At 42.5% G+C, this 10708-nt stretch overlaps 1 protein-coding gene across 1 annotated transcript in view; it reads left to right on the top strand.

The window, feature by feature from the left end:
• Nucleotides 1-10182: 10182 nt before the first annotated feature.
• Nucleotides 10183-10708, top strand: part of LOC100721982 (liprin-alpha-1-like) — a 308156-nt gene continuing 307630 nt past the window's right edge. Inside the window, exon 1 of the mRNA XM_063252480.1 lies at nt 10183-10273. Coding sequence (XP_063108550.1) covers nt 10212-10273 — 62 coding nt within the window. The 5' untranslated portion in view covers nt 10183-10211. The remainder of the gene's footprint in view (nt 10274-10708) is intronic.

The raw sequence follows: 10708 nt of genomic DNA, 5'->3' as shown, positions 1-10708 counted from the left end.
CCTGGTTAATTCTCTAGTTAGCTGTGTGTCTCTGACAAAGTTACTTATCCTGTGCTTCAGTTTCCTCAAATGTCAAATGGAAGTTACAGTTCATACATCATGTGGCTGTTTTTCAGTTCAATAGAATTATATATGTGCATGTATATGTTTTATAACATGGACACAATTCCTAAATAAGTTACAATTATAGTCAGGCTTCTGAGACCTTGTTCTCTTTCCTGTTGACTGAGTGCAACCCTCAGTGCCTGAGTAAGGCCCCTGCAGAGGGTGTTCCCTTATGTGTCCAAACCAGGCAGGCTAGAGTACAGGCCTGCTCTGAGCAGGGAGCACATCAGAATCTTGGCTTTCCAGACACAGGTCTGAGGAAGCATTACTGGGACCCTGCATTACAATGCGTATTGTACTGTGTGTAAGAGACTCGAAACGTTTTTTAGGAAGTTGAAGGTAGGAATATTAAAAATGCAGACTGTTCTTGTACATGTGAATGGACTGTGGAGCTGGGAAGAGGGTGGTAAAAATCCATTTTATTTCTTTGAAGCTCAACAGGCTCCCAGGAAGGTCCTGTGAACAATCCCAGTAGCAGTGACAGCAGGCAGGACGCGCTCCACAAAGCCCCAAAGAAGAAGAGCATCAAGTCCTCCATTGGTCATTTGTTTGGCAAAAAGGAAAAGGGTCAGCCTGGACAAATTGGCAAAGAATCACCAAGACAAGGTGGGCCGGTTTTAGGCAGCTGTCCTAACTGCTGGGATTGGGAGAGCGTGAGATTTTTCCTATGTGCCTGCTGCAGGTGTCCAGTGCCCACGAGGAGTCATGGCTGAGCGTTCTCCTGACAGCCCAGTTTGCCCACGTGTGAAACAAAGCAGAGCAGTGGAAATTCATTTGGCGTGAATGAATAACCCTCTTAGGTGCTAATTTATACTCTTGAACATTTATATGTGTTTGCTCGGAAGCTTACCCTTCAGAAATTATTCAGCTCTCTACCTGCAGAATCTTCTTCCTATTTGTGAAACATATAACTTTGCCATGTTAATTTACTGTAAATTTGGGGGCTTTTCTTCTTTTTTGTAGCTGTTGTTTCTGAAACGGAAAACTCATCTCAGGATGCCTTCCAACTTAGCAAATTGGGAGGAGAGGATGAAAAAAATCATCAACTTCAAAAAAAGTAAGCTTTTTGTTATTTCTCCATCTCATGAAACACTTCTCTGAATTAACAGTCATTCTTAGCTGATTTTAAGTGTAATTCCTAGCGATGTAAATACATTGTCTTTTGCAAGATGAATCTAAAGCAGTGATAGAGCTTTCAGTGGTACAAAGATCTTGCTGCAGCATGCACGCCATAGGTTTGCCTCCATTGACCTAAAGCCTGTTTTAAGCCATCATGTCTGGAGAACCAAGGACATTTGGAAATGTTGACTTAACTCACACATTTATTCTCAGTCTCCCTTTGCAGAGTTGTCTCCCTAGTGGACAGAGTGGTTAAGAGTTAGGCTTAGACATTTGAGCTCTGGCCGCTGAATCCTGGTTAATTCTCTAGTTAGCTGTGTGTCTCTGACAAAGTTACTTAGCTTGTGCTTCAGTTTTCTCAACTGTCAAATGGCAGTTACAGTTGTTCATACATCATGTGGTTTTTTTTCAGTTCAATAGAATTATATATGTGCACGTATATGTTTTAAAACATGGACCCAGGTCCTAAATATGTTACAATTATAGTCAGGCTTCTGAGACCTTGTTCTCTTTCCTGTTGACTGAGTGCAACCCTCAGTGCCTGAGCAAGGCCCCTGCAGAGGATGTTCCCTTATGTGTCCAAACCAGGCAGGCTAGAGTACCGGCCTGCTTTCAGCAGGGAGCACATCAGAACTTTGGCTTTCCAGACACTGGTCTGGGGAAGCATTACTGGGACCCTGCATCACAATGCATATTCTACTGTGTGTATGAGACTTGAAAAATTCTTTAGGAAGTTGAAGGTAGCAATATTAAAAATACACACTTTTCTTGTACATGTGAATGGACTGTGGAGCTGTGAAGAGGGTGGTAAAAGTCCATTTTCTTTCCTTCAAGCTCAACAGGCTCCCAGGATGGTCCTGTGAGCATTCCCAGCAGCAGTGACAGCAGGGAGGACCCACTCCACAAAGCTCTAAAGAAGAAGAGCATCAAGTCCTCCACTGGTCGTTTGTTTGGCAAAAAGGAAAAGGGTCCGCCTGGACAAACTGGCAAAGAATCACCAAGACAAGGTGGGCCGGTTTTTGGCAGCTGTCCTAACTGCTGGGATTGGGAGAGCATGAGCTTTTTCCTATGTACCTGCCACAGGTGTCCAGTGCCCACAAGGAATCATGTCTGAGCATTCTCCAGACAGCCCAGTCTGCCCACATGTGAACCAGAGCAGAGCAGTGGACATTCATTTGGCGTGAATGAATAACCCTCTTATATGCTAATTTATACGCTTGAACATTTATATGTGTTTGCTCGGAAGCTTACACATCAGAAATGATTCAGATCTCTACCTGCAGAATCTTCTTCCTATTTGTGAAACATATAACTTTGCCATGTTAATTTACTCTAAATTTGGGGAATTTTCTTCTTTTTTGTAGCTGTTGTTTCTGAAACGGAAAACTCATCTCAGGATGCCTTCCAACTTAGCAAATTGGGAGGAAAGGATGAAACAAATCGTCAACTTCAAAAAAAGTAAGCTTTTTGTTATTTCTCCATCTCATGAAACACTTTTCTGAGTTAGCAGTCATTCTTAGCTGATTTTAAGTGTAAGTTCTAGCTATGTAAATACATTGTCTTTTGAAAGATGAACCTAAAGCAGTGATAGAGCTTTCAGTGATACAAAGAGCTTGCTGCAGCATGCATGCCATAGGTTTGCCTCCCATTGACCTAAAGCCTGTTTTAAGCCATCATGTCTGGAGAACAGAGGACATTTGGAAATCTTGACTAAGTTCACACATGTATTCTCCGTCTTCCTTTTCAGAGTTGTTTCCCAGGATAATAGAATGGGTAATAGTTAGGCTTGGCCATTTGAGCTCTGGCCGCTGAATCCTGGTTAATTCTCTAGTTAGCTGTGTGTCTCTGACAAAGTTACTTATCCTGTGCTTCAGTTTCCTCAACTGTCAAATGGAAGTTACAGTTCATACATCATGTGGCTGTTTTTCAGTTCAATAGAATTATATATGTGCATGTATATGTTTTATAACATGGACACAATTCCTAAATAAGTTACAATTATAGTCAGGCTTCTGAGACCTTGTTCTCTTTCCTGTTGACTGAGTGCAACCCTCAGTGCCTGAGTAAGGCCCCTGCAGAGGGTGTTCCCTTATGTGTCCAAACCAGGCAGGTTAGAGTACAGGCCTGCTCTGAGCAGGGAGCACATCAGAATCTTGGCTTTCCAGACACAGGTCTGTGCAAGCATTACTGGGACCCTGCATTACAATGCGTATTGTACTGTGTGTAAGAGACTCGAAACGTTTTTTAGGAAGTTGAAGGTAGGAATATTAAAAATGCAGACTGTTCTTGTATGTTTGAATGGAATGTGGAGCTAGGAAGAGGGTGGTAAAAATCCATTTTATTTCTTTGAAGCTCAACAGGCTCCCAGGAAGGTCCTGTGAACAATCCCAGTAGCAGTGACAGCATTCAGGACGCGCTCCACAAAGCCCCAAAGAAGAAGAGCATCAAGTCCTCCATTGGTCATTTGTTTGGCAAAAAGGAAAAGGGTCAGCCTGGAAAAACTGGCAAAGAATCACCAAGACAAGGTGGGCCGGTTTTAGGCAGCTGTCCTAACTGCTGGGATTGGGAGAGCGTGAGATTTTTCCTATGTGCCTGCTGCAGGTGTCCACTGCCCACGAGGAGTCATGGCTGAGCGTTCTCCTGACAGCCCAGTTTGCCCACGTGTGAAACAAAGCAGAGCAGTGGAAATTCATTTGGCGTGAATGAATAACCCTCTTAGGTGCTAATTTATACTCTTGAACATTTATATGTGTTTGCTCGGAAGCTTACCCTTCAGAAATTATTCAGCTCTCTACCTGCAGAATCTTCTTCCTATTTGTGAAACATATAACTTTGCCATGTTAATTTACTGTAAATTTGGGGGCTTTTCTTCTTTTTTGTAGCTGTTGTTTCTGAAACGGAAAACTCATCTCAGGATGCCTTCCAACTTAGCAAATTGGGAGGAGAGGATGAAAAAAATCGTCAACTTCAAAAAAAGTAAGCTTTTTGTTATTTCTCCATCTCATGAAACACTTCTCTGAGTTAACAGTCATTCTTAGCTGATTTTAAGTGTAATTTCTAGCGATGTAAATACATTGTCTTTTGAAAGATGAATCTAAAGCAGTGATAGAGCTTTCAGTGGTACAAAGAGCTTGCTGCAGCATGCACGCCATAGGTTTGCCTCCATTGACCTAAAGCCTGTTTTAAGCCATCATGTCTGGAGAACCGAGGACATTTGGAAATGTTGACTTAACTCACATATTTATTCTCAGTCTCCCTTTGCAAAGTTGTCTCCCTAGTGGACAGAGTGGTTAAGAGTTAGGCTTAGACATTTGAGCTCTGGCCGCTGAATCCTGGTTAATTCTCTAGTTAGCTGTGTGTCTCTGACAAAGTTACTTAGCTTGTGCTTCAGTTTTCTCAACTGTCAAATGGCAGTTACAGTTGTTCATACATCATGTGGTTTTTTTTCAGTTCAATAGAATTATATATGTGCACGTATATGTTTTAAAACATGGACCCAGGTCCTAAATATGTTACAATTATAGTCAGGCTTCTGAGACCTTGTTCTCTTTCCTGTTGACTGAGTGCAACCCTCAGTGCCTGAGCAAGGCCCCTGCAGAGGATATTCCCTTATGTGTCCAAGCCAGGCAGGCTAGAGTACCAGCCTGCTTTCAGCAGGGAGCACATCAGAACTTTGGCTTTCCAGACACTGGTCTGGGGAAGCATTACTGGGACCCTGCATCACAATGCATATTCTACTGTGTGTATGAGACTTGAAAAATTCTTTCGGAAGTTGAAGGTAGGAATATTAAAAATACACACTTTTCTTGTACATGTGAATGGACTGTGGAGCTGTGAAGAGGGTGGTAAAAGTCCATTTTCTTTCCTTCAATCTCAACAGGCTCCCAGGATGGTCCTGTGAGCATTCCCAGCAGCAGTGACAGCAGGGAGGACCCACTCCACAAAGCTCTAAAGAAGAAGAGCATCAAGTCCTCCACTGGTCGTTTGTTTGGCAAAAAGGAAAAGGGTCCGCCTGGACAAACTGGCAAAGAATCACCAAGACAAGGTGGGCCGGTTTTTGGCAGCTGTCCTAACTGCTGGGATTGGGAGAGCATGAGCTTTTTCCTATGTACCTGCCACAGGTGTCCAGTGCCCACAAGGAATCATGTCTGAGCATTCTCCAGACAGCCCAGTCTGCCCACATGTGAACCAGAGCAGAGCAGTGGACATTCATTTGGCGTGAATGAATAACCCTCTTATATGCTAATTTATACGCTTGAACATTTATATGTGTTTGCTCGGAAGCTTACACATCAGAAATGATTCAGATCTCTACCTGCAGAATCTTCTTCCTTTTGTGAAACATATAACTTTGCCATGTTAATTTACTCTAAATTTGGGGAATTTTCTTCTTTTTTGTAGCTGTTGTTTCTGAAACGGAAAACTCATCTCAGGATGCCTTCCAACTTAGCAAATTGGGAGGAAAGGATGAAAAAAATCGTCAACTTCAAAAAAAGTAAGCTTTTTGTTATTTCTCCATCTCATGAAACACTTTTCTGAGTTAACAGTCATTCTTAGCTGATTTTAAGTGTAATTTCTAGCTATGTAAATACATTGTCTTTTGAAAGATGAACCTAAAGCAGTGATAGAGCTTTCAGTGATACAAAGAGCTTGCTGCAGCATGCATGCCATAGGTTTGCCTCCCATTGACCTAAAGCCTGTTTTAAGCCATCATGTCTGGAGAACAGAGGACATTTGGAAATCTTGACTGAGTTCACACATGTATTCTCAGTCTTCATTTTCTGAGTTGTTTCCCAGGATAATAGAATGGGTAATAGTTAGGCTTGGCCATTTGAGCTCTGGCCGCTGAATCCTGGTTAATTCTCTAGTTAGCTGCGTGTCTCTGACAAAGTTACTTATCCTGTGCTTCAGTTTCCTCAACTGTCAAATGGAAGTTACAGTTCATACATCATGTGGCTGTTTTTCAGTTCAATAGAATTATATATGTGCATGTATATGTTTTATAACATGGACACAATTCCTAAATAAGTTACAATTATAGTCAGGCTTCTGAGACCTTGTTCTCTTTCCTGTTGACTGAGTGCAACCCTCAGTGCCTGAGTAAGGGCCCTGCAGAGGGTGTTCCCTTATGTGTCCAAACCAGGCAGGCTAGAGTACAGGCCTGCTCTGAGCAGGGAGCACATCAGAATCTTGGCTTTCCAGACACAGGTCTGTGGAAGCATTACTGGGACCCTGCATTACAATGCGTATTGTACTGTGTGTAAGAGACTCGAAACGTTTTTTAGGAAGTTGAAGGTAGGAATATTAAAAATGCAGACTGTTCTTGTACGTGTGAATGGATTGTGGAGCTGGGAAGAGGGTGGTAAAAATCCATTTTATTTCTTTGAAGCTCAACAGGCTCCCAGGAAGGTCCTGTGAACAATCCCAGTAGCAGTGACAGCAGGCAGGACGCGCTCTACAAAGCCCCAAAGAAGAAGAGCATCAAGTCCTCCATTGGTCATTTGTTTGGCAAAAAGGAAAGGGGTCAGCCTGGACAAACTGGCAAAGAATCACCAAGACAAGGTGGGCCGGTTTTAGGCAGCTGTCCTAACTGCTGGGATTGGGAGAGCCTGAGATTTTTCCTATGTGCCTGCTGCAGGTGTCCAGTGCCCAGGAGGAGTCATGGCTGAGCGTTCTCCTGACAGCCCAGTTTGCCCACGTGTGAAACAAAGCAGAGAAGTGGAAATTCATTTGGCGTAAATGAATAACCCTCTTAGGTGCTAAGTTATACTCTTGAACATTTATATGTGTTTGCTCGGAAGCTTACCCTTCAGAAATTATTCAGCTCTCTACCTGCAGAATCTTCTTCCTATTTGTGAAACATATAACTTTGCCATGTTAATTTACTGTAAATTTGGGGGCTTTTCTTCTTTTTTGTAGCTGTTGTTTGTGAAACAGAAAACTCATCTCAGGATGCCTTCCAACTTAGCAAATTGGGAGGAAAGGATGAAAAAAATCGTCAACTTCAAAAAAAGTAAGCTTTTTGTTATTTCTCCATCTCATGAAACACTTCTCTGAGTTAACAGTCATTCTTAGCTGATTTTAAGTGTAATTTCTAGCGATGTAAATACATTGTGTTTTGAAAGAATAATCTAAAGCAGTGATAGAGCTTTCAGTGGTACAAAGAGCTTGCTGCAGCATGCACGCCATAGGTTTGCCTCCATTGACCTAGAGCCTGTGTTAAGCCATCATGTCTGGAGAACCGAGGACATTTGGAAATGTTGACTTAACTCACACATTTATTCTCAGTCTCCCTTTGCAGAGTTGTCTCCCTAGTGGACAGAGTGGTTAAGAGTTAGGCTTAGCCATTTGAGCTCTGGCCGCTGAATCCTGGTTAATTCTCTAGTTAGCTGTGTGTCTCTGACAAAGTTACTTAGCTTGTGCTTCAGTTTTCTCAACTGTCAAATGGCAGTTACAGTTGTTCATACATCATGTGGTTTTTTTTCAGTTCAATAGAATTATATATGTGCACGTATATGTTTTAAAACATGGACCCAGGTCCTAAATATGTTACAATTATAGTCAGGCTTCTGAGACCTTGTTCTCTTTCCTGTTGACTGAGTGCAAGCCTCAGTGCCTGAGCAAGGCCCCTGCAGAGGATGTTCCCTTATGTGTCCAAACCAGGCAGGCTAGAGTACCGGCCTGCTTTGAGCAGGGAGCACATCAGAATTTTGGCTTTCCAGACACTGGTCTGGGGAAGCATTACTGGGACCCTGCATCACAATGCATATTCTACTGTGTGTATGAGACTTGAAAAATTCTTTATGAAGTTGAAGGTAGGAATATTAAAAATACACACTTTTCTTGTACATGTGAATGGACTGTGGAGCTGTGAAGAGGGTGGTAAAAGTCCATTTTCTTTCCTTCAAGCTCAACAGGCTCCCAGGATGGTCCTGTGAGCATTCCCAGCAGCAGTGACAGCAGGGAGGACCCACTCCACAAAGCTCTAAAGAAGAAGAGCATCAAGTCCTCCACTGGTCGTTTGTTTGGCAAAAAGGAAAAGGGTCCGCCTGGACAAACTGGCAAAGAATGAACAAGACAAGGTGGGCCGGTTTTTGGCAGCTGTCCTAACTGCTGGGATTGGGAGAGCATGAGCTTTTTCCTATGTACCTGCCACAGGTGTCCAGTGCCCACAAGGAATCATGTCTGAGCATTCTCCAGACAGCCCAGTCTGCCCACATGTGAACCAGAGCAGAGCAGTGGACATTCATTTGGCGTGAATGAATAACCCTCTTATATGCTAATTTATACGCTTGAACATTTATATGTGTTTGCTCGGAAGCTTACACATCAGAAATGATTCAGCTCTCTACCTGCAGAATCTTCCTCCTATTTGTGAAACATATAACTTTGCCATGTTAATTTACTCTAAATTTGGGGAATTTTCTTCTTTTTTGTAGCTGTTGTTTCTGAAACGGAAAACTCATCTCAGGATGCCTTCCAACTTAGCAAATTGAGAGGAAAGGATGAAAAAAATCGTCAACTTAAAAAGTAAGCTTTTTGTTATTTCTCCATCTCATGAAACACTTTTCTGAGTTAACAGTCATTCTTAGCTGATTTTAAGTGTAATTCCTAGCTATGTAAATACATTGTCTTTTGAAAGATGAACCTAAAGCAGTGATAGAGCTTTCAGTGATACAAAGAGCTTGCTGCAGCATGCATGCCATAGGATTGCCTCCCATTGACCTAAAGCCTGTTTTAAGCCATCATGTCTGGAGAACAGAGGACATTTGGAAATCTTGACTGAGTTCACACATGTATTCTCAGTCTTCCTTTTCTGAGTTGTTTCCCAGGATAATAGAATGGGTAATAGTTAGGCTTGGCCCTTTGAGTTCTGGCCGCTGAATCCTGGTTAATTCTCTAGTTAGCTGCGTGTCTCTGACAAAGTTACTTATCCTGTGCTTCAGTTTCCTCAACTGTCAAATGGAAGTTACAGTTCATACATCATGTGGCTGTTTTTCAGTTCAATAGAATTATATATGTGCATGTATATGTTTTATAACATGGACACAATTCCTAAATAAGTTACAATTATAGTCAGGCTTCTGAGACCTTGTTCTCTTTCCTGTTGACTGAGTGCAACCCTCAGTGCCTGAGTAAGGCCCCTGCAGAGGGTGTTCCCTTATGTGTCCAAACCAGGCAGGCTAGAGTACAGGCCTGCTCTGAGCAGGGAGCACATCAGAATCTTGGCTTTCCAGACACAGGTCTGTGGAAGCATTACTGGGACCCTGCATTACAATGCGTATTGTACTGTGTGTAAGAGACTCGAAACGTTTTTTAGGAAGTTGAAGGTAGGAATTTTAAAAATGCAGACTGTTCTTGTACGTGTGAATGGACTGTGGAGCTGGGAAGAGTGTGGTAAAAATCCATTTTATTTCTTTGAAGCTCAACAGGCTCCCAGGAAGGTCCTGTGAACAATCCCAGTAGCAGTGACAGCAGGCAGGACGCGCTCCACAAAGCCCCAAAGAAGAAGAGCATCAAGTCCTCCATTGGTCATTTGTTTGGCAAAAAGGAAAAGGGTCAGCCTGGACAAACTGGCAAAGAATCACCAAGACAAGGTGGGCTGGTTTTAGGCAGCTGTCCTAACTGCTGGGATTGGGAGAGCCTGAGATTTTTCCTATGTGCCTGCTGCAGGTGTCCAGTGCCCACGAGGAGTCATGGCTGAGCGTTCTCCTGACAGCCCAGTTTGCCCACGTGTGAAACAAAGCAGAGCAGTGGAAATTCATTTGGCGTGAATGATTAACCCTCTTAGGTGCTAATTTATACTCTTGAACATTTATATGTGTTTGCTCGGAAGCTTACCCTTCAGAAATTATTCAGCTCTCTACCTGCAGAATCTTCTTCCTATTTGTGAAACATATAACTTTGCCATGTTAATTTACTGTAAATTTGGGGGCTTTTCTTCTTTTTTGTAGCTGTTGTTTCTGAAACGGAAAACTCATCTCAGGATGCCTTCCAACTTAGCAAATTGGGAGGAGAGGATGAAAAAAAATCATCAACTTCAAAAAAAGTAAGCTTTTTGTTATTTCTCCATCTCATGAAACACTTCTCTGAGTTAACAGTCATTCTTAGCTGATTTTAAGTGTAATTTCTAGCGATGTAAATACATTGTCTTTTGAAAGATGAATCTAAAGCAGTGATAGAGCTTTCAGTGGTACAAAGATCTTGCTGCAGCATGCACGCCATAGGTTTGCCTCCATTGACCTAAAGCCTGTTTTAAGCCATCATGTCTGGAGAACCGAGGACATTTGGAAATGTTGACTTAACTCACACATTTATTCTCAGTCTCCCTTTGCAGAGTTGTCTCCCTAGTGGACAGAGTGGTTAAGAGTTAGGCTTAGACATTTGAGCTCTGGCCGCTGAATCCTGGTTAATTCTCTAGTTAGCTGTGTGTCTCTGACAAAGTTACTTAGCTTGTGCTTCAGTTTTCTCAACTGTCAAATGG

This window comes from Cavia porcellus, unplaced genomic scaffold (assembly GCF_034190915.1).
Source record: "Cavia porcellus strain 051 isolate PalLab524CR breed Dunkin Hartley unplaced genomic scaffold, mCavPor4.1 scaffold_7, whole genome shotgun sequence".
Taxonomy (NCBI): Eukaryota; Metazoa; Chordata; class Mammalia; order Rodentia; family Caviidae; genus Cavia; species Cavia porcellus.
The sequence above is the reverse complement of the archived record's forward strand: the minus strand, read 5'-3'. Positions and strand labels throughout refer to the sequence as shown.